Source organism: Asterias rubens, chromosome 11 (assembly GCF_902459465.1).
Source record: "Asterias rubens chromosome 11, eAstRub1.3, whole genome shotgun sequence".
Taxonomy (NCBI): domain Eukaryota; kingdom Metazoa; phylum Echinodermata; class Asteroidea; order Forcipulatida; family Asteriidae; genus Asterias; species Asterias rubens.
The window spans coordinates 15,921,279-15,948,896 of NC_047072.1; the positions used below are offsets into that span (position 1 = coordinate 15,921,279).

Consider the following 27,618-nt stretch of genomic DNA (forward strand, 5'->3'; position numbering starts at 1 on the left):
AATGCAAAGTAATCAAACTGGGATGGTGGCGGTGGTGATGGGCTAGTGGCCACAGAAGTCTGGTGGATGCAGTGGGGTGGTGGGGCCGGGTTAGGGTCAGGGTTATTGGTTTGAATGCAAAGTAATCAAACTGGGATGGTGGCGGTGGTGATGGGCTGGTGGCCACAGTAGTCTGGTGGATGTAGAGCTGGTGGGGCTGGGGCGGGGTCAGGGTTATTGGTTTGAATGCAAAGTAATCAATCTGGGCTGTTGACGGTGGTCATGGGCTGGTGGCCACAGTGGGTTGGTGGCCACAGTGGACTATTGGGCTCATTCAAGATACAAGTCTGAATGTTTTATCGTTAAACTATACATTGGTTATGGTACATGTTTCTGCACATGACTTTGATGACTTCTGATTTTTTTGTTTTTCTCTTTTAGGATGCAGTTTACAACATGAGAGGCATTGATCCATTTCAACCTCTGTCAATCACACTAATGGCTCACACTCACTGGGACATGTCACAGGAAGTGACAGTGACAAGACAGTCGCCAATGTCAGGTAATAACAATAACAATGATCCATTCCAATCTCTGTCAATCACACTAATGGCTTACACTCACTGGGACATGTTACAGGAAGTGACAGTGACAAGAAAGTAACCAATGTCAGGTAATAACAATAACAATGATCCATTCCAATCTCTGTCAATCACACTAATGGCTTAAACTCACTGGGACGTGTTACAGGAAATGACAGTAACAAGACAGTCACCAATGTCAGGTAATAACAATAACAATGATCCATTCCAACTTCTGTCAATCACACTAATGGCTTACACTCACTGGGACATGTCACAGGAAGTGACAGTGACAAGATAGTCACCAATGTCAGGTAATAACAATAACAATGATCCATTCCAATCTCTGTCAATCACACTAATGGCTTACACTCACTGGGACATGTCACAGGAAGTGACAGTAACAAGACAGTCACCAATGTCAGGTAATGACAATGACAATGGTCCATTTCAATCTCTGTCAAAAACACTAATGGCTTACACTCACTGGGACATGTCACAGGAAGTGACAGTGACAAGACAGTCACCAATGTCAGGTAATAACAATAACAATGATCCATTCCAATCTCTGTCAATCACACTAATGGCTTACACTCACTGGGACATGTCACAGGAAGTGACAGTGACAAGACAGTCACATGTCAGGTAATAACAATAACAATGATCCATTCCAATTTCTGTCAATCACACTAATGGCTTACACTCACTGGGACATGTCACAGGAAGTGACAGTGACAAGACAGTCACATGTCAGGTAATAACAATAACAATGATCCATTCCAATCTCTGTCAATCACACTAATGGCTTACACTCACTGGGACATGTCACAGGAAGTGACAGTAACAAGACAGTCAGCAATGTCAGGTAATGACAATGACAATGGTCCATTTCAATCTCTGTCAAAAACACTAATGGCTTACACTCACTGGGACATGTTACTGGAAATGACAGTGACAAGACAGTCACCAATGTCAGGTAATGAAAATGGTATCAACACACACAAGGTTGTTATGATTTCACTCTCAATTTTATTGTTAATCCTTACTTTATCTGTTATTTTTACTCTTTTTTTCTTTTTTTCTCATTAGATTTTTATTATTCACTATTGGTTGTATAATTATCTGCTTTTATTATTGCTTTATGTACTATATTATGTTAAATCTATATTAATTTTACTGTGTACCCTAGATGTGGGGCAACATAATTGGATCATAGTATGTAATTGCTTTTGTTGTCCCTTGCCCATCTCGGGGTATATTGTCTTGTATTTTGTTTTGTACTGTTATGGCAAATAAAATAATAATATTAATAATAATAATTTACAACAACTGAAAACGATTTTTTAAATACAATATTTTAAATATATAGGCCAAACTGCCATGTTTTTTTTTTTATATAACAAACCAACTGAAAATTACTCCCCCTCCCCCTATATGAGCATAGAGAAGGAGCATGGCAAGGTCTTTATATAAAATAAAGTTGATGGTCTTAACTCGTTCTCTATTCTACAGTTCCAACAATTCCTGAGAATTCCAGAGCCTTTGTAACTGAAGATAAGAATATCTACACTGGGTTGAGTAACTATAGCGCTACGTTCCGTTGGGATCCTGTTGCGGAAGTTAATGGTATCCTGATTGGTTATAAAGTACATTGGGGATCATCTCTTAATTCACTTATAATGAGGATCGTCAATCATGACATTAACGAGATTAAAGTTTACAACCTGGAACCAAACTCTGTCTACTATTTCCAGGTAAGTCTCTCTCTCGTTGAATCCAGACCCAATTTAATGGTATCCTGATTGGTTATAAAGTACATTGGGGATCATCTCTTAATTCGCTTATGATGAGGATTGTCAATCATGACATTAACGAGATTAAAGTTCACAACTTGGAACCAAACTCTGTCTACTATTTCCAGGTAAGTCTCTATTGTTGAATCCAGACCCAATTTAATGGTATCCTGATTGGTTATAAAGTACATTGGGGATCATCTCTTAATTCTCTTATGATGAGGATCGTCAATCATGACATTAACGAGATTAAAGTTCACAACTTGGAACCAAACTCTGTCTACTATTTCCAGGTAAGTCTCTGTCGTTGAATCCAGACCCAATTTAATGGTATCCTGATTGTTTATAAAGTACATTGGGGATCATTTCTTGATTCTCTTATGATGAGGATCGTCAATCATGACATTAATGAGATTAAAGTTCACAACTTGGAACCAAACTCAGTCTACTATTTCCAGGTAAGTCTCTCTGTCGTTGAATCCAGACCCAATTTAATAGTATCCTGATTGGTTATAAAGTACATTGGGGATCATCTCTTAATTCGCTTATGATGAGGATCGTCAATCATGACATTAACGAGATTAAAGTTCACAACTTGGAACCAAACTCAGTCTACTATTTCCAGGTAAGTCTCTCTGTCGTTGAATCCAGACCCAATTTAATGGTATCCTGATTGGTTATAAAGTACATTGGGGATCATCTCTTAATTCTCTTATGATGAGGATCGTCAATCATGACATTAACGAGATTAAAGTTTAAAACCTGGAACCAAACTCAGTCTACTATTTCCAGGTAAGTCTTTCTGTCGTTGAATCCAGACCCAATTTAATGGTATCCTGATTGGTTATAAAGTACATTGGGGATCATCTCTTAATTCTCTTATGATGAGGATCGTCAATCATGACATTAACAAGATTAAAGTTCACAACTTGGAACCAAACTCAGTCTACTATTTCCAGGTAAGTCTCTCTCTCGTTGAATCCAGACCCAATTTATTGGTATCCTGATTGTTTATAAAGTACATTTGGGATCATCTCTTGATTCTCTTATGATGAGGATCGTCAATCATGACATTGACGGGATTAAAGTTCACAACTTGGAACCAAACTCAGTCAACTATTTTCAGGTAAGTCTCTCTCGTTGTATACAGACCCAATTTCATCAAGCTGGTTTGAACCAGTTTAAATGCAGCTTTCCAAAACTGATACCAGCATGGGTATTTATTCTTTGAACGCCAACATGAGATTTTCTGTCTGTGGTACATGAAGTTGTCAAAATGAAAGTCTGACTAAGTGAGTTAGTGGTAACAGTTATTTTAGTTTGTATATAGGTAGTCTAGGCTGAGTGGTCTAGTGCAATGGACTCAAGTTCTGTGAATTTCAGAATATGGGTTTTTATCCTAGCCTTGACAGTCACCCATTTATGTCCTTACGCAAGGCACTATATCACAATTGCTTCTCTCCATCCAGGAGTTCAAATGGGTACTAGCCAGAGCTGGTGAGTATAAACCTGCGATGGACTGGCATACTGTCTTTAGATACATTATATATTGCACCCAATGCTGATAAGTGTTGATTATATTTGATTTTATTTGCTTAGGTGGAAGGATTTACAGCTATTGGTAATGGACCAGCAACTACACTCCTCAATGTGTCAACCAATGGTAAGTAATACACAAGTAAACCTTGTCTTTGCAAAGTGGTTACTTTTGTTTAGTTAATTGCCATTATTCAGGCTCACAAAGACAGTTCAAACTATGCAGCAGTTGAGTAGAGCCCAGCCCCCCCCCCCCCCCCCCCCCCCTCTTCCCAAGGCTCCTCAAGCCTTCCTGAATGAGATCAACAAATTATACTCTAAGAATAGTGGTTCGTACTTTGTAAAATCCTGTGACAAAAAAAACGCCTTTAAACTTTAAGGTACTTATAATAAAAGAAAGGAAGCCATCGCATGATTAAACATTGCATTATTTCTAATTGATGCACTGCAAAGTGTTTCAACTAATAATGGTTTGATCTCCTTACAGCCTCTTCTCCACCTCCAATCCTGTTCTCTATTGGACCTAATGGTATAACACAAACAGACATAGATACTGGGATGACTACAGAGTTACTTGGTGGTCAGAGTGTTTCAGCTTCTGCTGTAGCATTCATTGCTCAAGATGAACTCATCTTCTGGGCTGATACAACTAAGATGAAGGTTAAGAGTAGTAACTTTGATGGCAGTAATGAACAAGAGGTATGTAGGAATCTATGTTGCAATCCTCATAGTGTCTGACCATTACATAATCTACCACTGTGGTGTCACTATGCCAGCCTGCATTATGATGTCATGTATGATATCATGTAGTGAATGCATAGATACAGTACACAGTCAACCCTCCTACTGTCTGGCTATTAAATATAATGAAAAATGCACTATGCCAGCCTGCAGTATGATATCATGTGGTGAATGCATAGATATAGTACACAGTCAACCCTCCCACTGCTGGTAGGTAACAGCGGTTATTGGTAATAAGACTTTATTTTGTGAGATGTCAGTGAAGTCAAAGGTTTTTTGACAGTTATTATTAATTTCTGTCCTCAGCTATTTGCGATTTCTGATCTGCCTCCCTCAAGTGGTTTAGCAGTTGATTGGTTATCACGCTGTATCTACATTACACAAGATGATGAAATCTATAGATATGACACAACGATTTCAACAGAATCAGCACTGACTACAATAACCGAGAATGAAACATCTAGTTATTTGGGAGTTGTAGTTGACCCTGCAAAAAGGTACATATTCCTCTTAATTGTCATTTTTTTCACACAATTATCATTTGCTCTTTATGTGACTTAGTGTGGCCCTATTATTGTACATATTGTCTCTTTTTGTCTGGTGGATTGGACCGATGTGAATTTATACTTAGTCAGCTTTCAATCTTAAACCTTATCAAATAAGCCCCATGCCACTGTTTTTATTCACAGCCGTCTTTATTGGACCGAGCAAAGCACCCAAGGTGGTAAAACTTTAATGACCTCTGACTTACAAGGTCAGAGTTCACGACCTATCTTAGGATCACAGGGTGGAAGGCGTCGGCGTGAGGCTTGTAGCTGTAGTGACGGTGTGATGCCAAGTGGAGCTGTAGCTATGGACCAATCAAATGTTGAGAGTGCTGAGCTGTTTTTTGCTGATAGTGTTCTGGGAGATGTATGGGCATCTGATTTAGAAGGATGCGTTTGTCGTCTCGTTGTCAGGGCGTCTGAGCATGCTCAGTCTGGTATGTCACTTTTATTTCAGATCTTTTATTTCAGATCTTTGCATAGATCCTTTTATAATGATAATAATAATAATAAGACTTGAAATGCGCACATATCCAGCCTTTGGGAGGATACATGGATGCATTTTTAACAATGTATTTTTTTGTGGATTTATTTTCCGTCAGTGGAAAATGGCTTTCACGATGAGCTGATTTTGCCCAGTGTAAATAACGTAGAAACAAATAGGTAAATAATTTGTTCAAATTGTTGATAGCTGAGTCATCAGGGTGTGGGTTCAAATCCTGGTCATGACACTCATGTCCTTTAGCAAGACACTAAACTAAAATTGTTTCTCTTCCTTTTTCTTAAAAAATAAAGTTTTTTTTTCTGAATGGGTATGTGGTCGATAGAGATTGTTGATTTGAAATGATTAGCTGATTTGGTTGCTGGTGCTGCATACTCCTAAGGTGTTGAGATGTCTGGAACTGTTTATGTCTGGCGAACAAGGATAGTAATATTATGTCACTTTGATGCTTGGTTGAAAAGCAGCAGGAATAAAAACTCACTTTAACTAGATGAAAATAATTCCTCCTAAAGCATTACAATTCAATTTCATTCCGTTCTTCCAGGTCTACCTCCAGACTCTCTAACTGTAGACCAGACTAGGGTCTACTGGACAAACAACCAAGGCATTGTAGCTAGTGCTGATAAGGTCACAGGTCAAGATTTCAGGTCAGAGGTTGTACCTACTGCTGAAGTACCAGTTCTGGCTGCATTTGGGAATAATCTACAGCCTTATCCTGGTAAATGAATTTGAAATCTTTCTTTCTGGAAGCCTCAATTGCTCTTAATGAATGATCTCTAAAGGGTATTTGGATATTTTTTTATGGCTGAATCAACTTTTTATAATCATTAAAGAGATAGAGGGTGGTGACATTGAAGAAGAAACAATGTTAGACTGGTATTATCCTTTGATGAAGACAAAAGACATTTTTCGTTGGTGTTTTGCAGGACCATTACAACTCACAAGAGAGTATGTTGTCAAGTTGTTTTACCACTAAGCAACTTTTCTAATTCTTTTTTGTGTGCTACAAATGATATCATTTCTTTGACTTTTTTTTAAAAGATCCAGCATGTTTATCTCCGCAAAGCTACGACCAACAAGCCCAGTTAGTATCCAGCACAACCAGCACTTTGAACCTTACCCTACTCCCAATTGTAGTAATACCACAATGCATTGGGATTAGTATGGCAACTGTTGTGTACACACTGAATTATGGGAAGATGCAGACAGGCATGGTGCCAGTGACTAAGGTAAGTTGTTAGATTTATTTTTCAGATGTATTCATAACCTTAAGTGATTTTGAAGCGAATAGTTTTGATTGAATCATCAATTCATGTATTAATTTATCTAGTATCAATGAATACTTGAAAGATAATACATAGATAACACAAGACATGTCAAACTTTGATTGCAGATGGTATTAAACAATGCAGTACGAGTTTTGGGTCATACTAGAAAGTATGAAAGCATCATTTCAACTCTCATGTTCCTCCACTGATTTCCACGATAAGGATTGATTTAAGATCTGGACGTCTGGATATAAATCAAATCTTGCACTGTGGAGGACGGAAAGTGGTTATCTGCTTTTCTGATTTCAAAATAGCAGAAAATCAGATTTACAACTTTGTGCTCAATTTTTAATTTTTTTATATATTTTTTTATGCAAGTCGCCAGACACACGAGGCCTGATGGCCACTTCAAGGTGTGGGCTACAATTATTTTTTTCCAACGGCCGTTGCCACCTACTCCTAGGGCTGATACAGGGTTACCCCTTTTACAGTCCATACAGATGCTAGGCTTGGGTATCATCAGTCCGAAGCCTGGCCGGTAGAGCAGAAAGTACTACCTCCCCAATTTTATGTAGCAAGTGTCACGACCGGGATCCGAACCCACACCCTGCCGATCAAACACTAGAGCTTGAATCCGGTGCTCTTAACCGCTCGGCCTTGACACACCTGCTGATAATGTTTGTCTGGTACCTAAAATGTAACAATAACACCTGTGTAAACATTCTTTTTCTGAACAGACAACTTCAGAGTCATCAGTTCTTTTGGACAACTTGGACGCTTTTACAGAGTACAGTATCAATGTATCAACTCATAATTACTACACTGTTAGTGATCCAACACCAGGACCTGAAGCTATCTACATGACTGGCATTGGAGGTAAAATATCAACAAACTTGGTAGTGTTCGACTTTGTTAGTTTGGTTAATTTGGGGGTGTTTTAATGCTGAGTGGTCAAGCACATCAGATTCAAGCTCTGGTGTTTCTGAACAGCAGAGTGTGGGTTCGAGTTCTGGTCGAGGCACTTGTGTCCTTAAGCTAGATACATTATTGTTTCGTCCTTCGGAGGGATGCAAGCTATGCGTGTGTTAATGTGTTTGCTGCGGTATTTCTGGCAGTGACAACCAAGTTCGCTGCAGCACCTCGTGAAACCTTAAAGGTGCTTCGTACTGTCTCATTAAATTAAAACATTTATAAAACATTTGTGTTTTGTTCAGGCACCTTGAGTACTTTATAGATACTTGCACTATATAAGACAGTATGTTATTAATATTAAACCTGATGTGTTGATAGGGTTTGAACCCTTCACCATGGCCATTCTTGAGCAGATGAGTGAATCATTAAAACCACCAAGAATGACCAGTTATAAATGCCACTTTAAAGCCTACCTCTTGGATAAAGAATGTCATTCTGATATCTATGTAAGGATTGGTAGAGCTGATAAAGAAGTCACAAACAGTGTTAATGTTTTATAGATCAACCGAAATAACAAACCTGTGAACATTTTGGTTCAATCTGTTGTGCGAGTCAGGAAGAAACCATGCACAAATATTATTATGTAAACAAATTGTCCTTACTTTTGGTTGTAAATACCATAATCAGCTTTTGCATGTTTAAGGTTTTCAGATACAGTATTTTTCTTGGTTATTTTTCTCTGCAGTACCCAGCGAAGCTCGTGATGTCACTGTCATTGTTCTGGATCCAAACAATGTGAAAGTTCAATGGCTCCGTCCATCCCAACCCAATGGACCAATCAAAACACTAACTTACAAAATAAGTTTCACTTACATGACCAATGGAACTGAATTTACTGGAGTAAGAGACAACTCAGCCGTCAGGAATATTTCAGATGATGAATTTGAGGCTAATATTAGGGATTTGATTGGGGCCCAGGAATACCATTTCCAGGTAGGTTTGAAAACACGTTTAAATATGCAGAGCTGCCAAATCTCCCTGATTAAATAAACCAATCTTTCCATGTTGTAAAGAACCAGTTTGTAAATCTTCCTAGTTATGGAAACTCTTCTCTATGAATGTATCTCTGATTATCTCCCTGATTCTACAAAAAGTTCCCTAAAAATAAACCAAGCTTTCCATGTGGTAAAGAACCAGTTTGGAAATCTTCCTAGTTATGGAAACTCTTCTCTATGAATGCATCTCTGATTATCTCCTTGATTGTAACATGTTGCTCTGATGTATGTTCCACCAAGATAATGGACGCAATAAACTGATGTTGATGCCTTTTGTTAAGATACCGATGCGACTAGCATGCACGGCTCAGTCTGCATTTTATCAAATTGAACCCAACAATTATAAACAAATTATTGATACAAAGCAAATACAATAACTGATGAATTCAAATTTCATTGACGCATGCGATAATATATTTAACATTTTACTCACCAAACGTGTGTCCAAATTGTGTATGATAACCTTTATAACTGAGTTTGAAACCTATCCTCGTTTTCCACACAAATAGGACTCCTATAAAACATATTGGAGCAAGCGGCAAAAATGAAAAATGAAGGATGATACATTATCTGTTTACCACCAATCGATTGACAGGGTTTTGTATGTGCAGTATAAAAAAACAAATGATGCATTTTCCGGTTCTCAAAACTCTGCTCAGTTCAATTTTTTAATTGACATCAAAACTGCTGCTTATTATTTGTCTGTATTTATAACAATAAATATGCTAAGTGGCAGCTTATTATTTGTCCGTATTTATAACAATAAATATACTAAGTGGCAGCTTATTATTTGTCCGTATTTATAACAATAAATATACTAAGTGGCAGCTTATTATTTGTCCGTACTTATAACAATAAATATACTAAGTTGCAGCTTATTATTTGTCGGTATTTATAACAATAAATATACTAAGTGGCAGCTTATTATTTGTCTGTATTTATAGCAATGAATATGCTAAGTGGCAGCTTATTATTTGTCCGTATTTATAACAATAAATATGCTAAGTGGCAGCAGACTTACCAGGTAAACTTTCATTGTTTAAGTCGTTCTGAGCATGCTCACATTTCCAAGAACAATAGATTTACCTGGTAAGTCTGCTGCCAACTAGAAACCCATTTGTCTTGTACCCAACCTCCTTTACCCTTTATATATTTTATAGATTGAAACATTTCCTGAGATTGGAGAAGGATCCAGTCTAAGTGAAGTCATAACATCAACAACCTTCCAGCCTCCACAGTCCGTTCAGCTTGTGTCTAGTTCCTTTGATGAGTTAGTTATCTCATGGATGTCACCTAGTGATGATAGTGTGATGCAACACACCTTGGAGTATCTCTATGCTGGATACGTAGGCTTAGAGGTCAGCCATCTTTCAACCTCAACCTTGTTCTTCTCACACCATTCTATTTCAGAATGCATTGCTCGATCATAAACCCCTGGAAGTGTGACTTTGAATCTTGTGGTGAAGTGTATAATGGTGTAGGGTGTAAAAGCAACATTCATTTGAAGTGGATTGCATCAAAATACGCATTTTTGAATCTCACATGCTAAACACTCAAACACTTTAAGAAAGCGTGCGCGCAGAGCAGACTATTTTTGGTAGCCAGATAGTATTTTTGTTTCAGTGCTTTCCTTCCAGGGGTTAGTGATGAGAGGTATCCATATATGGCTCTCTGCCAATGGTAGCGAGGCTATATGTGTGAACAGCTACTTATAGTATTCTGAAGGGTTAATTCAAAACAATTGTCCCTGCCCTCATAGGCTCCTATTTATACACCTAGGTGAAGAGAAGTAATTATGGTTAAATGCCTTACTCTCGGAAATAGGTGTCATGACCCACATAATTTAGATCAAGTGTAAATCCAACCTAAAATCTGTCGCTAATTTTAAATTTACGTTGTTGTTTTCAGCCGCAGCCCAGTAACAATAAAGATTCAAGATCATGGACCAGTATCAACTCTACTAACACAACAGGAAACATGATGTACAGCCAAGTTTTACCTGGGCTTATGCCGTACTCTCACTATCATGTACGAGCCAATGTTATTTACATCACTGGGCGGTTGTATGACTACTCCAATGATCTGATTAGGATCACAAGTTATGAAACTGCAGGTTTGTAGAGTTACTTCTAAATAGTGTTACTCCCAAATCTCATCATTCAAAGCAAATTTGTCCATAGACTGGTGTGATCCATTGCTATTAGGGCATTTACAGGTTGAATCGTTTCTGAATGGCACACCCCAATAAAGATATTGACTAAAAGGAAGATCACCATATAAGGCTGGATAGCTCAGTTGGTAGAGCCCCGGCACGTTAAACTGCAGGTTTGTAGAGTTACTTTTAAATAGTGTTACTCCCAAATCTCATCATTCAAAGCAAATTTGTCCATAGAATGGTATGATCCATTGCTATTAGGGCATTTACAGGTTGAATCGTTTCTGAATGGCACACCCCAATAAAGATATTGACTAAAAGGAAGATCACCATATAAGGCTGGATAGCTCAGTTGGTAGAGCCCCGGCACGTTAAACTGCAGGTTGTTGGTTCAAATCCCCTCTAGTCACTTTTTTTTTCTATCTCAAACTACCAATATGCTTGATTGTTACTTATTTTTGTTCCCTGGTCTATATACCTTCACTTGATTGAAATGTTGTTTATTATTTGTATTTCTAGCTGGACTACCATCAGCCATACCACCACCAGAGATTGACGAGTCTTCTAAAACATTATTTGATGTGATTTGGGATGCCCCACTTGCTAATGGTCCAGGAGATTTGACGTACATACTCCAAGCAAAGTGGGTACATGTACAGTAGCAAATTCACACCATAATTGTCACCTTTATACTGAAGACAGACTGAGCATACAGATCAAAACATTGGGTTTTGACATCACTTATTCGACTCAAACCTACAGAACACAACATTATAACATGTGTAACTACAGATGTTGGTGTATGCTTATCACATTCAATTACTTTTTTTATAGTTGAGATTAAGAATTGACCATAGTTTTTGCCTCATGAGTGCAGTGTGCTTCAAACAGTAAATTTCCTTGCATGCAATTTAAGTTTTGTCTTATTATGACGCATGTGTCTTGTATCATTGACCAAATAAATATAAATCATGTTTTTCCTGTGTAGACCAGATCAAGGCATATGGAAGACAGTGTACAAAGGCCCAACTCGTCTTTGGAGAGCTGTTAATCTAACTAGTCAAGAGGCGTATGTTTTCCGTGTTGCTGCAGAATCATTTGAGGGTATTGGTCCATACAGTGCGACAAGTCAATCTCAAGTGTTTATTATACCAGGTCAGTAATAATAATAATAATACAAGGTATTTATAAAGCGCTCTAACTAACAGGGGAAAGTACCACAGCGCTGTACACACAAAATAACAAAGAGCAAAGAATAAACAAAAGGCAAACAAATCAGTTGAACGAGTGGGTTTTGAGAGATTTCTTGAAGACTGCTAGTGAGCTGGAGTGGCGGATGCTGTAAGGTAAATTATTCCTGAGTTTGGGGGCAGCAGCGTGGAAGCTTTTTCCCCCAGTAGTGGTGCGTGTTCTTACTCTAATCACTTAAAGAACAATACCAATGCAGCTTGGTTTGGTGTTCTGTGCTCTTGGACCATTACTGGTCCATACAGTGCAACAAGTCAATCTCAAGTGTTTATTATACCAGATCAGTACTCACTCTACTCACTTACAGAACAGTCAAAAACATTACAAGGCAGGATAAAAAGATATGAGCAGAAATAGCAATTAGGTTTACAAAACACAACATTTAAAGAAGGAGCAAAAATATAGTAAAACATCTTGAATGGTCGGTGTGTTCCGGTTTGAGGTTTTATTGTGTGCAATTAAATTGTTACTGAGCATAGTTACTTGTTGTAATTGCAGAGGAATCTACAGATCCAATGCTGTTCATTATAGTAGGTGCCGTGGTGGTCCTCTTAGTTCTACTTGCTATCATTATCGTCACAGTCAGTAAGTACAACATCTCTATTTATGTAGGATTTGAAACTTTGCATGGTGGAAATATGATATACAAAGGTTTGCGGTTAACACCATGTAATGACTTTCTCTAATGAGATCCAGGCATGGCACCCAAGGCGCATCAGAGAGGCCATCGAGGTTCATAAACATGACACCGTACCCCAAGACATCGGCTTCCACATCAGTGACATCTGGCTCCCCCTCCTCCCGACCAATGGATCTTCTATATCCACGGTCACTCCCTAGGCCCACACCCCTCAACTTAGTATTAGCCCCCCCCCCCCACTACTTAGGCTGCTTTGGGTCATCTATACCCTCAGTCACCTAGGCCCCCACTCCATTATTTATTTAGACTGCTTTGGGTCTTCCACATCAATGACATCTGGCTCCCCCTCCTCCCGACCAATGGATCTTCTATATCCACGGTCACTCCCTAGGCCCAAACCCCTCAACTTAGTAATAGCCCCCCACTACTTAGACTGCTTTGGGTCATCTATACCCTCAGTCACCTAGGCCCCCCCCCCCCACTACTTAGACTGCTTTGAGTCATCTATACCCTCAGTCACCTAGGCCCCCCCCCCACTACTTAGGCTGCTTTGGGTCATCTATACCCTCAGTCACCTAGGCCCCCCCCCCCCACTACTTAGGCTGCTTTGGGTCATCTATACCCTCAGTCACCTAGGCCCCCCCCCCCCACTGCTTAGACTGCTTTGGGTCATCTATACCCTCAGTCACCTAGGCCCCCCCCCCCCACTACTTAGACTGCTTTGGGTCATCTATACCCTCAGTCACCTAGGCCCCCCCCACTACTTAGACTGCTTTGGGTCATCTATACCCTCAGTCACCTAGGCCCCCCCCCCACTACTTAGACTGCTTTGGTTCATCTATACCCTCAGTCACCTAGGCCCCCCCCCCCCCACTACTTAGACTGCTTTGGGTCATCTATACCCTCAGTCACCTAGGCCCCCCCCCCCCCACTACTTAGACTGCTTTGGGTCATCTATACCCTCAGTCACCTAGGCCCCCCCCCCACTACTTAGGCTGCTTTGGGTCATCTATACCCTCAGTCACCTAGGCCCCCCCCCACTACTTAGACTGCTTTGGGTCATCTATACCCTCAGTCACCTAGCCCCCCCCCCCCCCCCACTACTTAGGCTGCTTTGGGTCATCTACATGTATACCCTCACTCACCTAGGCCCCCCCCCCCACTACTTAGGCTGCTTTGGGTCATCTATACCCTCAGTCACCTAGGCCCCCACTCCATTATTTATTTAGACTGCTTTGGGTCTTCTTTACCCTCAGTCACCTAGGCCCTCACTCCATTATTTATTTAGACTGCTTTGGGTCATCTATACCCTCAGTCACCTAGGCCCCCACTCCATTATTTATTTAGACTACTTTGGGTCATCTATACCCTCAGTCACCTAGGCCCCCACTCCATTATTTATTTAGACTGCTTTGGGTCATCTATACCCTCAGTCACCTAGGCCCCCACTCCATTATTTATTTAGACTGCTTTGGGTCATCTATACCCTCAGTCACCTAGGCCCCCACTCCATTATTTATTTAGACTACTTTGGGTCATCTATACCCTCAGTCACCTAGGCCCCCACTCCATTATTTATTTAGACTGCTTTGGGTCATCTATACCCTCAGTCACCTAGGCCCCCACTCCATTATTTATTTAGACTACTTTGGGTCATCTATACCCTCAGTCACCTAGGCCCCCACTCCATTATTTATTTAGACTGCTTTGGGTCATCTATACCCTCAGTCACCTAGGCCCCCACTCCATTATTTATTTAGACTGCTTTGGGTCATCTATACCCTCAGTCACCTAGGCCCCCACTCCATTATTTATTTAGACTGCTTTGGGTCTTCTTTACCCTCAGTCACCTAGGCCCCCACTCCATTATTTATTTAGACTGCTTTGGGTCTTCTATACCCTCAGTCCCCTAGGCCCCACACCCTCACTATCCTACTGACACAGTTCAGTGAGCACACATCCCCCACACACCACTCAAGGCTCCAGAGCAGGATCCAGTTTCAACACGCATCACCGAGCTCCATTTCCCGCCTCTATTTCCCGCCTTCATGCATCACCAAGCTAATCCGCCTCCACAGTTCTAATAGCAGCATGCAGCATCAGAGTCCAGCTTTCTCCAGAAGACGATCAGAGCATACTGATCGAACTGCGAGTCAAAACCAACGGTTCTTTTCAGAACCACCCCAACTCATTACAGATAGTCATTACATGGTGTTACCGCAAACCTTTCTATATCTCTATTTATGTCATGTTCCATACATCTAGTAGTTATAGTACATGCTGATTCTGATTATAGCAAAAAGGTACCAGATTGTTTACACTTTGAACCTCGGTTAACTGATATGATTGCAAACATGATTATTTAAAAAAATATAATACCTTGCTATTTATTTCTGAAAGAGTTGCCGATTAAACTTAAGGGGAAAAAGGGAAAATGGAGGGAACAAAAAAGGGTCGCACAATGCTCTATGGTTTCATGAACAGGAATATTTCTCTGGAGGATTGGTACTGGTATGAACTTTAGAATCAGTGAGCTTTCAGAGGGGAATATTTCTCTAGAGGATTGGTACTGGTATGAACTTTAGAATCAGTGAACTTTCAGATGGAAACATTTCTCTGGAGGATTGGTACTGGTATGAACTTTAGAATCAGTGAGCTTTCAGATGGAAATATTTCTCTGGAGGATTGGTACTGGTATGAACTTTAGAATCAGTGAGCTTTCAGAAGGAAATATTTCTCTGGAGGATTGGTACTGGTATGAACTTTAGAATCAGTGAGCTTTCAGATGGAAATATTTCTCTTTAGGATTGGTACTGGTATGAACTTTAGAATCAGTGAGCTTTCAAATGGAAACATTTCTCTGGAGGATTGGTACTGGTATGAACTTTAGAATCAGTGAGCTTTCAGATGGAAATATTTCTCTTTAGGATTGGTACTGGTATGAACTTTAGAATCAGTGAGCTTTCAGATGGAAATATTCCTCTGGTGGATTGGTACATGTACTTATATGAACTTTATCTTGATTGTAATTTGTTTTGCAGTTATTCGTCGTAAGATGAAGAAGGATGCAAAGTGGAAACATGGAGTGTCTGTTTCATATCGAACTGATACTGAGCTGGCAACATTACGGCAATACCCAATGACCATTGTACAGAAAGACAACTCACTCTATGCTGTAACGTGAGTCAACATTCTAATCATTTTGTTCCAGTTGGGTTTAGTCCTTTCAGAGAGCAAAATATAGAATGGCAAACTGGTCTTATTTTCCTTCTAAGACAACAAAATCATACTTTATTGGAAACTGTGTATCATACTTGAATTAGGCTCTGGACCCTTGGCCCAAAGCAAGTAATTTTTAGCACCAGCCAGTTAGCTGAGGACCTAACAACTCTGACTGTCTTGTGCTGTTGATGTGAAGAATAACCGGCCTACCTCACTCAAAAGTTGTCTTTGAATAGAAGTTAGTTTTATGTCTTGTAAAACCCTCCAATTAAAACAAAATACTCACCCATAATAAATAAGAAAAATCTTCTCTGAGCGTGGGTTCAAATGAAACCAGTTTATATTTTAGTCTATCTAGAAAGTTCTTTCTCATTTATATTCTGGTTCCATATAAAACCCAATTCGATTCCTGAGGTCTTGTGGAGTTTTAAGCACAATTTGAGCCTTTATTGTGTATTTTTTTCTTTTTTAATTCTTTCCAATTTTGTTAAGTTTTGAACTACATGTACAAAACCACACTGCCTAAAGTGATAACCATCCATGCTGTCATCACTTGGTGGATTTTAAATGATGTGGGTTTGACGATGAAAAATTGACATGAGCTGGCTACAGAGTAGCTAAAGGTTATATGGCTTCTGACTTGGCACCCCCAACCCCAACAAAGATATTGACTAATAGGGACACCACTAACTAAAAGCTGGATAGCTCAGTTTGTATAGCGCTGGTACGTTAATCTCAAGCTCATTAATTTGTCAAACCTTAGATTAAATGAATTTAGAAGTGTTCAATTGATTTCTATTTCAGAACAACTAATGGAGCTGAGGTTGAGTTGCCGATCTTTCCTCGTGAGAGGTTGAAATTAATCACATTTCTTGGTAGTGGGGCGTTTGGTGAGGTGTTTGAGGGACTTGCTGTTGATATACTTGGGACTGACTCAGGCGAGACTAGAGTAGCAGTCAAGGTAATTTAGAAAATCAATCAAATATTCTACCTTTTTTAATCTAACTTCTAATTGTGTTGCCCTTGGAAAAACCTGTGAAGATGTGATTATATATAAACTGTACACAGGAACAGTATTAGCGAGTGAACGCTGAATAAATATCCTATCAGTCTCTACTAATACAGAGTTCTCCAGGACAAACGATCACTGGCTACGTCACGAAGCCGTAGAAAGTCACTGTCATGCAAAATTCAAGTCTCTTCTCAAAACTTATCTTATGTCACAGGTTTTCAATGACTAATTTTGTTGTTTCTGTTTTTCTTTGTGTTGTGTTTTGTTTTTTTGTTTTGTTTTTGGTTTTACTGTGCCTTGAGCACCCAGCAGGGTGGATATGTGCGCATTACAAGTCTTATTATTATTATTATTATTTATTATGGGTCTTGAGGGACAGCTGACGAGCATGGAGGTCTTTCCGTAGAATGTCGAGTAAGTTAGTTTTGTGACGGCCACGACGGCCTCTTAGGTGTCCCGATCCAACTACTGCGAACATGAGAGCATTCTGAGCGGGTGAGTCGGGATGCAGTCGAAGCACATGCCAGAGCATGCGCCACCTTGCCTTCCTCACTTATTCGGATAAGGGACGAGCTCCACATCGAATATATAGGAAGCTATTCGACATCGCGGATGGTCGGCGACATCGAAGAATTCGTCTAAGGTGTCGACAGTGGCAGGTGTCTAACTTCTCAAGTACGTTCTTAGGTGCAGCCCAACTACTTGAGTTGTACATGAAGACAGACAATACCATGGCATTGTAAACATGCATTAGTAAGGTGATGGATATTTTGCGGGGTTGCATCCAGAGTTTGGTAAATGTGTTGAAGGCTGCGATTGCGAGGCAGATACGGTGTCGAATGTCGGCTGTAGAACACATCAGAGAACCGAGTAGTTTGCTTGTCCTCCAGGGTTCCTGGTCTTTGAATGGGATGCCTTCCTAATTAACTTCAGTGTTTGAGGCCATGTATATATGGGTGTTTTCAGTTTTTCCCTCATTGAAAAACAAGTTCCAATCTTTCAAGACTCTGGATGTAAGGGGGATTAGTCTTGAGAGGCTTTCACTGTCTTCGTCAAGGACGTCAACGTCATCAGCGTAAGCTGACTCCAGTGGTAAAGAGGATGGAGATATTGGTGGGTCAGGACGTGCAGCTTCTTGTCTGACGTCATTGAGGGCTCCAGCCAATGTTGCGATGAAGAGTGCCCCGCTTAGATTGTCACCTTGAAATGAGCCAAGTGTTGTGTCAAACCAGTTTGAAGAAGATTTGTTGATATTGGAACTCAAAAATCGGACAATACGAATGTCGTCGTTTGATGTGATTCAATGGCCTAAAATGTCTATAAAAGCCTATGCCATGTGTACATTTATACGCCAGCATTTGTACTCAACAAAATATTCCTACTTTTTTGCAAGGTCTAAATATGTCAGTTTTTCTTCAGCTTGCTGACGATGTAAAGTCTATTTGAGCCATTGCTAATGAGTAAATGGATTTTTTGGTCCGATTTGAGGTTGTTTTCAATTGTCACTCTTTCAAGTAAAACAACCTCAAGTTCAGCATCATGATTTGGAGAAACAGCGGAGGGTACTGATTATGATGAAGTGTTTTATGAGTTGAATGTTTGTGGTTTACTTCCAGACTTTGAGACAAGGAGCCACTGACCAGGAAAAAGAAGAGTTCTTAAAAGAGGCTTCATTGATGGGGTATGTTAGATTCCCTTAACATTTCCTTAATACTAATATTCCTAATGTATACTAATACCAATTCCAATTATTATCAGGGGCCAGTTTCATGGCTCCACTTACTGTCAGCAAAAAAATTTTATGGAAACAGGGAATTCTATGCTTACTTCAAGCGTATTTCACTGGTCACTAGGCATTTTGCACTCATAATTCAAAGTCTTAGATAAAGCATTGTAAGAAAACTATTAAGTATGGAATTAATTGATGACATCTTTATGATTTCATTGCAGGAATTTCAATGACAAGCACATCCTTGGTTTACTTGGTGTATGTCTTCACAACGATCCTCAGTTCATCATTCTAGAGTTAATGGAAGGAGGTGATCTTTTGTCTTATCTTCGTGGAGCTAGAGGAACCTCTATCACTCCTTGTCATCTTAGCCCTTTAGATCTTATTGATATCGTTATGGATGTAGCAAAGGGATGTCGCTATCTGGAAAGCCTTAAATTCGTTCACAGGTAAATAATCTTCTCATCAGGTTTATCTTATAAGTACACCATTTGATGTTTGCAGACGCTACGATCCCAGCTAAAAAAAATTTGGCCAAGTGAAACTGAACAAACCCTGCCCTGCTCGCCCAGTGTCTACTAATAATGAATCACAACTGAACATTATTTATTTCACTAATTTTCTTCTTACCCAGGTAATATTTACACTCGGCTGATACATGTATACAATCTATTGACCCCAGACATCTGCCATCAATAGCCAATAGCCAGGTGTTGTCTTTAGTGGAAGAAGGCAATATCCAGATCTTCTATAAACTCATAGGAGAAATAGCTTTCACATCTACCATCGGCAACTGTTTGTGTTAGGCTTGGGCGAATAATTCGAATATCCGGTTAATGGCGAATAGCTTTTCCTATCCGTAACCGTGGATGCCTTTTTTTCTTCTTAACCGGATATTCACAAGAGGCGCGAATACCTATTTATAAACCGGATTTATAGTCGTGTAATTACAACCAAGTAACCGGATAATCCTCCTATAAAGGGGTTAACCAAAAATTCACTATTTACCCAGCACTAGTTTGTGTATTTTTGTATATAAAGAATGCTTCTTAAGAGTGATAATTTTTATAAAACAGGGATTTAGCTGCTAGAAATTGCCTGGTATCCGTCAAAGATTACCTCAGCCCTGATCGAGTAGTCAAGATTGGTGACTTTGGTCTAGCTCGAGATATTTATAAGAGCGACTATTACCGCAAAGAAGGAGAGGGATTGTTACCAGTGAGATGGATGTGCCCTGAGGCATTGATGGATGGAGTCTTCACTGTGCAGTCTGATGTGTGGTATGTACATGTTTTATTCCCTACCCCAGCCCTGTCCCTAGCCCTGCCCTAGCCCTGCTCTCTGCCCTTTCTCCTGTCCTACCCCCTAGCCCTACCCCTTCTCCAACCCTGCTCTATGCCCTACCCTCTAGGCCAACACCATACCTTACTCCTTCTCCTAGCCCTACCCCATACCTTACCTCCTACCCCCTAACTCCTCCCCTGCCTTAGCCCTACCCCTAGCCCTACCCATGCCTTACCCCTATCCCCTAGCCCTACCCCTAACCCTACCCATACCTTACCTCCTACCCCCTAGCCCTACCTATACCTTACCCCTAGCCCTAACCCTAACCCTACCCCCTAACCCCACCCATACCTTACCTCCTACCCCTAGCCCTACCCATGCCTTACCCCTACACCCTAGCCCTACCCCTAGCCCTACCCATACCTTATACCTCCTACCCCCTAGCCCTACCCATACCTAACCCCTACCCCCTAGCCCTACCCCCTAGCCCTACCCATACCTTATACCTCCTACCCCCTAGCCCTACCCATATCTTACCTCCTACCCCCTAGCCCTACCCATACCTAACCCCTACCCCCTAGCCCTACCCATACCTTATACCTCCTACCCCCTAGCCCTACCCATACCTTATACCTCCTACCCCCTAGTCCTACCCATACCTTACCTCCTACCCCCTAGCCCTACCCATGCCTTACCCCTACCCCATAGTCCTACCCATACCTTACCTCCTAGCCCCTAGCCCTACCCATGCCTTACCCCTACCCCCTAGCCCTACCCCCTAACCCTACCCATACCTTACCTCCTACCCCCTAGCTCTTCCCCTGCCTAACCCACATGCACTAAAACCTCCACTCATCCTCCCTCACTAAAACAACATCATTACCTTTCCACTCCCGCCACTAATGGTGTCGTCACTTTGCCGCCTGATGTTTGGTGTGTAGCTTTATATAGATCTCTCCCCTCCATTAATTCCCCAACCCTAACCCTTCCCCACCCTCTTATCTCCTACACCCACCCCACCCCTCACTGTCTGATATTATTGAATGTTGTGCTTGTTAGGTCATTTGGCGTTCTGGTCTGGGAGGTAATGACGTTGGGTCAGCAACCGTATCCAGCTAGAACTAATGTAGAAGTCCTTCATTATGTGACTTCTGGTGGACGATTGGATAGACCAGACAACTGTCCTGATGACATGTGAGTTCAATCTTAAATACTTCTTGGAAATATCTATTCTGAAGTATTCTACTTAACCCTAACCCATGCCATGTAAGGAGGTTCCCACTACACCAGCTCTTTATTTGTGGTATCGTAGAGGGTCTTTAGAAATGTAACACCCAGGAGGTTGAGGGGGCTTCATCCTCTAGACCAAGGGGATACCCATACCCACTACCCTAGTTTTTTATTGTTTGTTATTTAGATTTACTACAAAACCCTTTGATTTGCATACTCAGGATATTAGTTTTGTCTTACTTGTGCACCCTGAGTGTTAAAGAGGATTCATTATTAGACAAAACTAGTTTTATTTTAAGGGGTGTTTGCCTTCTAACATGTTTTCCTTACAGCTATGTTTTACAGACTAGGCCCTAATAGAATGGTGCTAGTTATCAGTGAATTCTGTGTTTCAAGCCCATATCATAACATGCCTTATGGGTATTTTTAAGTGCAGAATGTTTTTATAAGTTGGGCCAAATGTCTGACCCATGACCCACTTCAATAAAACTGTTAGACAGAAATACTGCTTAGAAGTTTATTTGCTTACAGATTCCAAGCTTTATGAAATTGGGCCTTGGTTCTACAGCCAATTTTATAGTGTTAAAATATTCGCTTCTTGTATCACTGAACTTTAACCTCAGACATCACCTGATGCTGAAGTGTTGGGAGAAGCAACCTGAAGGGCGGCCATCTTTCCACTCTACTTTAGAGAAGTTAGACAGCTACAGACGCAAATCTGCATCCATGTCCAGTGGAGTAGATAACCCAGGATTTGAAGGTTAGTGCCCTTTTAATCCCATATATATTTGTGGTATCAAACGCATTGATTAAAAAGTGCCTTGTATTAACCACTTCACGTCTGCCAACCTGCAGTATTATTTGTGGACCATTTTGAAGCTTATTGAGTAATCGTTTCAGCCTGTCTATTCTTGCATGCCACATTGTACAAAAGCAGAATAAAGGTCTCAAATCAAGGGTTACGTATATTACCCCAGACAAGGGATTTGACGCAACACCTGGTAAATTATTGATTGTTAATAGACGTCCTCATTCCAGTTGTCTTAAAGCAGTACAGTAGACTATCACAATGTACAGGTCATTGGAGTCTATTGTGATGCTTTTGTGTGTAGAAGCAATGAGTGGTTCACATAATTGTAAAATAGTTTTGTGCCCTGTCATATTTTGCTTGTGTTTAAATTTCAGCTTCAAAACTTAAAGGCAGTGGACACTATTGGTATTTACTCAAAAATAATTATCAGCACAAAACCTTACTTGGTAACGAGTAATGGGGAGCTGTTGATAGTACAAAACATTGTGAGAAACAGCTCCCTCTGAAGTGATGTAGTTTTTGAGAAAGAAGTAATTTTCCTCGAATTTGATTTCAAGACCTCAGAATTAAATTTTGAGGTCTTGAAATCAAGCATCTGAAAGCACATAACTTTGTGTGACAAGGGTGTTTTTTCTTTCATTATTATCTCGCAACTTTGACAACCAATTGAGCTCAAATTTTCACAGGTTTGTTATTTTATGCATATGTTGAGATACACCACGATAGAAGACTGGTCTTTACAATTACCAATAGTGTCCAGTGTCTTTAAAGCACTGAAGATTTTCATGTTTTCAGTTGATATTTCAATTACTGGAATGTTTCAGATTTTGAGCCACCCCTGAATATTTTTGATTTGAATATCAATGTATAAGTTATACTTGTTTTTCTACCCTTGCACTATTAAAGCACTGTATATTTGGTACTTTCCAAGTTATGTTAAAAAAATCCACAGGCAATTCACTCAGGTGGGATTTGAACCACGACTGTTTCAATGCTAGAGTAGATCACCTTTCAATGTACTACCTATCAACATCTATTTAATATGTTGCAGCTAATGTGTTGAAAATTATTGTACATACTATGTCAGTTAATTAGATGGCAATACTTCTGTTCTAGACTAGTACTGATATTATTTATATTTGTAACCAAAGCTGTACTTTGTTTGATATAAATAACAAACTGAAATGATTTAATTTTCAGGTGATTCTATCAAGTACCTACGATTAGGAGGAGGAGGAGGAGCACAAGGCAATGAAGATTATCTACAACCTATGGATAGCGCACAATCACTTCATCGTAATGATAGTAGTGACAGCTTAGCAGAGGTCAAAGCAAGAGCAAGGGAGGATGCAAGGAGATATCAGGAACAGCAGGGACAAGATGCATACAGTACACAGGGTGCCAGACCAAAACCTAAACAGTCTAAACGAGACTCGTTAGGGTTACCTCAGGAGAAGCGAGCTGATTTAGAACCACGGTACACAGCAGCACCATCATCATTCAGTAAAGCTACTGGTGCAAATGTGCCTAAACCAGAGCAGGTTACCAGGCAGCCAAGTGGTGCTGGTGCTACTGCTGCTTCAAGGGAGAAACCAACCTCTAAGAAGATGCCATTAAATATGAAAGGAAGTTGGGTAGACCATGAGAAGAAGGCAAGAGGAATTCAGAAAGACAAGAAGATAAATAATCAACCTGAGGAGTCTAAGAGTCCAGTCACTGTAGTCAGTATGGAAGAACCAGTTCTTCTAAGTACACCATCCACTACACAAAGACAACGAGCACCTAACCCTTTCAGACAAGACTCTCTTGATGAGGCAGAGAGAAGAGATTATACAAACTGGCCCAAAACTATCCCTGAGGATCCATTTGTATTTGAAGTCTAATATATGCAATTGATGTAACTAAACTTTCTGGCGATATTGGCATTGGTCACACATCAAATCAAGTTTCATTATTTTTCAAACTTGCCAAAAGTTGTCCTGATTTTATGCCTGATCAAAGTTTTGTGAAACTCATCACATTAACGTAGCTTATTCATCACATTTACAAAGCTAATACACCCTAATGGGATAGACAATGAAAGCGTGCATGTGTGTACTCTCAGTGAGGGCGCTGTTTAGGTTTGTCATGTCATAAGCACAGGGTCTAATGTGCATTTTATCTATCCTATTTTGTTGTTGTGTTTATTCACATCGCAACATGAGACAATTGTCACCAAACAGCACCAGTATTAGTTGTGTTTTAACTCCTGTAAATAAATTTGTCATAAAAGCAAATGAAGAGGTAAAGTTGGGCCTGATTATGTTCCAGGAAACTTTATTAAATGCAAAGCAGCTCAATTTCTTTATTTCTACTGAATTCAAATTATTTAATACCAATTAAATAGATGCTGTATTGACCACGGCTGTTTCTATGGGCATCTAATGCTTTAATAGCCATAGCTGCTCATTTGCATTTGATCTAAATATCTTAAGCATTACCTTATACATGTTTGTAGCAATGAAGTTATTGGAAAGTTTTGAAACATCAAGTTGAAAATTACTCACATACTCAAGGTGCTCCAAATGAAATTATTAATAATTCATGATTCAATATCAGATAAATTGTTTTATGCAACAAACTAACTTTTATTAGTAAATAATTGTACATAGCTTTTGCAGTTTTTTTTATACCACAACTGTTAACAGTGTTTTTGTCAGGTCTTCTACACATTTGGAAAAGTAAAAGGATTTAAATAAGAGAAGAATTTCTTAAATTTGTAGTTCATATATTTATAGTGTTCCGCTACTTAGAGGCAATATTTTAAGTACTTAAAGCCATTGGACACTTTCGGAACAGAAACAAATTTGAAAGTTCACAGATCTACAAATTACTTACAGGGTTTACAGAAGGTAATGGTGAAAGACTTATCTTGAAATATTATTCCATGAAATGCTTTACTTTATGAGAAAACATTGAAACAATATAAATTCTCGATATCAAGAATTACGGATTTATTTTAAACACACACATAATGACACGCGAAACGTGCGGAAATGTGGGTGGGTTTTTCAGTTATTTTCTCCCGACTCCAATGACTGATTGAGCCTAAAATTTCACAGGTTTGTAACTTTTTATATATAAGTTGTGATACACGAAGTGTGGGCCTTGGACAATACTGTTTACCGAAAGTGTCCAATGGCTTTAATAACAGGAATGTGTTTAAAACAGTTGTACTAATCCATTTAATGGTTGTGTTGCTTACTTAAGCCCGGTTCATACTTCATGCGAATGCGAAGCGAATGTTGACGTCACAAATTTGCAACAAATAATTGGCAGCAGTTGAACTCTGGGCAACTCACTTGCGAATATCGCTGCGGAAGGAGGGTCGTGACGTCAAATTCATGTCAAATTCGCTTCGCATTCGCATGAAGTATGAACCAGGCTTTATTGTGGGAAAATTACTTTTAAATTGAAATAATAATTCGATGTATGTGTGTTTATGAAAATGTTTGTGATTCACTTTTTATAACTGCACTAAATCCACATAAATTATAGTCATACTTTGTGGGAATTAGTTTTTCTCTGTGGTTTCCTTTCATGCCTTTCACCTCTGTGGACCCTGGTTCAAATCTTACCTCAGACCAGAGCTTTGCATTTGGATTGTGTTTTAATTTCCTACATGGTTGTCTGGGTTTCCTCCATTTATGGTTTTCCTCACATATCTAACATTCTGGTGTTCTTAATCCTGTTATTGGTACTTATTTTTGTTTGTATGTTTAATAATTCTGCAATTTTACCATTACTCTACATGTAGCATAAATTTATTATTAACTCCATGCTATTTTTATATTTACATTGTGTAGTATATAATCAATGTTTTTGGAAGAATGTTGTTTTAGAAATGCTGCTTAAACAACTCTCGTGTTTGATTGTGTTGTTCAATTTAATAGTTCATAATTTTTTGTTAAGCTAATCAAAAACATGCATTCATAAATACCTCAAACAGTTTCGCTATTCCTATTGGTGGATAGCGCGTCATGTGGGGTTGGTTAAACCTTTGATAATGACCAGTATTTATAACCGGTTGTGAGCAGAGACTCCCCGCTAGTCTTGATGCAAGACGTTTCTTGTTACGGGCGATGTCTGTGAGTTGGCCGCGCTGTGTGTGAAAGAAAAACCAGCGAATACGCACCAAGACTATACCCGCATGTGACGGACGTTGTACATGTATATGTAACATGTACTGTACATACCATGGAGGTAGAAACATACAGAGCTCAAGCACTCGGAAACAAATAAGTTTATAGAGTTTCTTACTTAAGTATGCTTTTTTTCTAAAAAGGTATATATGAATGGGAATAAAAGGGTAGCTACTAGTTCTTTCACGGTTGTTAAAAAACTTGCATGGTCGAATTGCCATGTGATAAAAGCCCTCGTCTTCGGCTCGGGCCTTTATCACACGACAATTCAACCCTGCCTGTTTTAAACGGCCGTGAAAGAACTAGTCGCAACACATTTATTCCCTTATTTGGTACCAGTTGATATAGGCCTCTAGTCCACAAATGTCATTGTGCAAAGTTAGCTTTTGTAGAGCCTGGTTTGATTTCCCTGTCGGACAGTAACCTTGCATGTGGATTGGGTTTTCAGTCCCTAAAGTACCTGATTTAATGGGTTTTCAGTCCCTGCAGTACCTGATTTAGTGGGTTTCTTAGACTTTGATGTCTTCAACTTAATCACGGACAAGTATCTTAAATAAAAGTAATAAGAATATAATTGGCTTCTTATTTATCGCTCATTTTCAACCCTCAGTGACGTTCATGGTGCTTCAACATTAATATTACCCCTGGTCACTGGGCCACTTTATTTCATTTCTTAATTTATCTCAGCTCCCTTGCTCTAAACCAATCAGTCATGACACCCTATGGGCCAAAGTGACAGTCACTTTAGAGGATTCCTTAGTTTCAATACCAGAAAGATATTTTTATGCCTAGTGTTTTATATTATGTGTTAACCAAATGTGTTTTTTTTTATTCCATTTGATATTAACAATTTTCACATGCTGTTAACACAAATTTGTAGTCTATTTTGAATATTCAAATTAAATAAAACCATTTTTAACACTGACCTTGTACTCAGTATTTTGAAACAAATTTTTATATCATATTTATTGGATTAATTTGTACTTAATGTCATTTATTTTACACACAAAGTCTACTTGTAGCTGATCTTGGCCCAAAATTTTAATTCATGAGTTGTTCTCCGGTAAGCTAGGCTGAGCAGAAATGTGAACTACAGAAAATGTGAATTTTAAGAAGATTTGCCACTGCAGTGTGTGTACCAATACTCATCTACTTAGAAGAACTTCAGGCAAGCAAACTACCAAGCTCTTTGTT

At 39.5% G+C, this 27,618-nt stretch overlaps 1 protein-coding gene across 1 annotated transcript in view; it reads left to right on the forward strand.

Annotated features, from left to right (window-relative positions):
- Positions 1 to 25,124, forward strand: part of LOC117296529 (proto-oncogene tyrosine-protein kinase ROS-like) — a 56,094-nt gene extending 30,970 nt beyond the window's left edge. Inside the window, exons 20-42 of the mRNA XM_033779501.1 lie at positions 421 to 541; positions 2,073 to 2,314; positions 3,953 to 4,016; positions 4,377 to 4,588; positions 4,937 to 5,127; positions 5,320 to 5,612; positions 6,222 to 6,395; positions 6,719 to 6,906; positions 7,683 to 7,821; positions 8,603 to 8,850; positions 10,073 to 10,270; positions 10,821 to 11,025; positions 11,587 to 11,710; positions 12,056 to 12,222; positions 12,814 to 12,900; positions 15,997 to 16,135; positions 16,982 to 17,138; positions 18,806 to 18,870; positions 19,140 to 19,367; positions 19,995 to 20,198; positions 21,262 to 21,396; positions 22,056 to 22,192; positions 23,444 to 25,124. Coding sequence (XP_033635392.1) covers positions 421 to 541; positions 2,073 to 2,314; positions 3,953 to 4,016; positions 4,377 to 4,588; positions 4,937 to 5,127; positions 5,320 to 5,612; positions 6,222 to 6,395; positions 6,719 to 6,906; positions 7,683 to 7,821; positions 8,603 to 8,850; positions 10,073 to 10,270; positions 10,821 to 11,025; positions 11,587 to 11,710; positions 12,056 to 12,222; positions 12,814 to 12,900; positions 15,997 to 16,135; positions 16,982 to 17,138; positions 18,806 to 18,870; positions 19,140 to 19,367; positions 19,995 to 20,198; positions 21,262 to 21,396; positions 22,056 to 22,192; positions 23,444 to 24,126 — 4,401 coding nt within the window. The 3' untranslated portion in view covers positions 24,127 to 25,124. The remainder of the gene's footprint in view (positions 1 to 420; positions 542 to 2,072; positions 2,315 to 3,952; positions 4,017 to 4,376; positions 4,589 to 4,936; positions 5,128 to 5,319; positions 5,613 to 6,221; positions 6,396 to 6,718; positions 6,907 to 7,682; positions 7,822 to 8,602; positions 8,851 to 10,072; positions 10,271 to 10,820; positions 11,026 to 11,586; positions 11,711 to 12,055; positions 12,223 to 12,813; positions 12,901 to 15,996; positions 16,136 to 16,981; positions 17,139 to 18,805; positions 18,871 to 19,139; positions 19,368 to 19,994; positions 20,199 to 21,261; positions 21,397 to 22,055; positions 22,193 to 23,443) is intronic.
- The last annotated feature ends 2,494 nt before the right edge of the window (positions 25,125 to 27,618 follow it).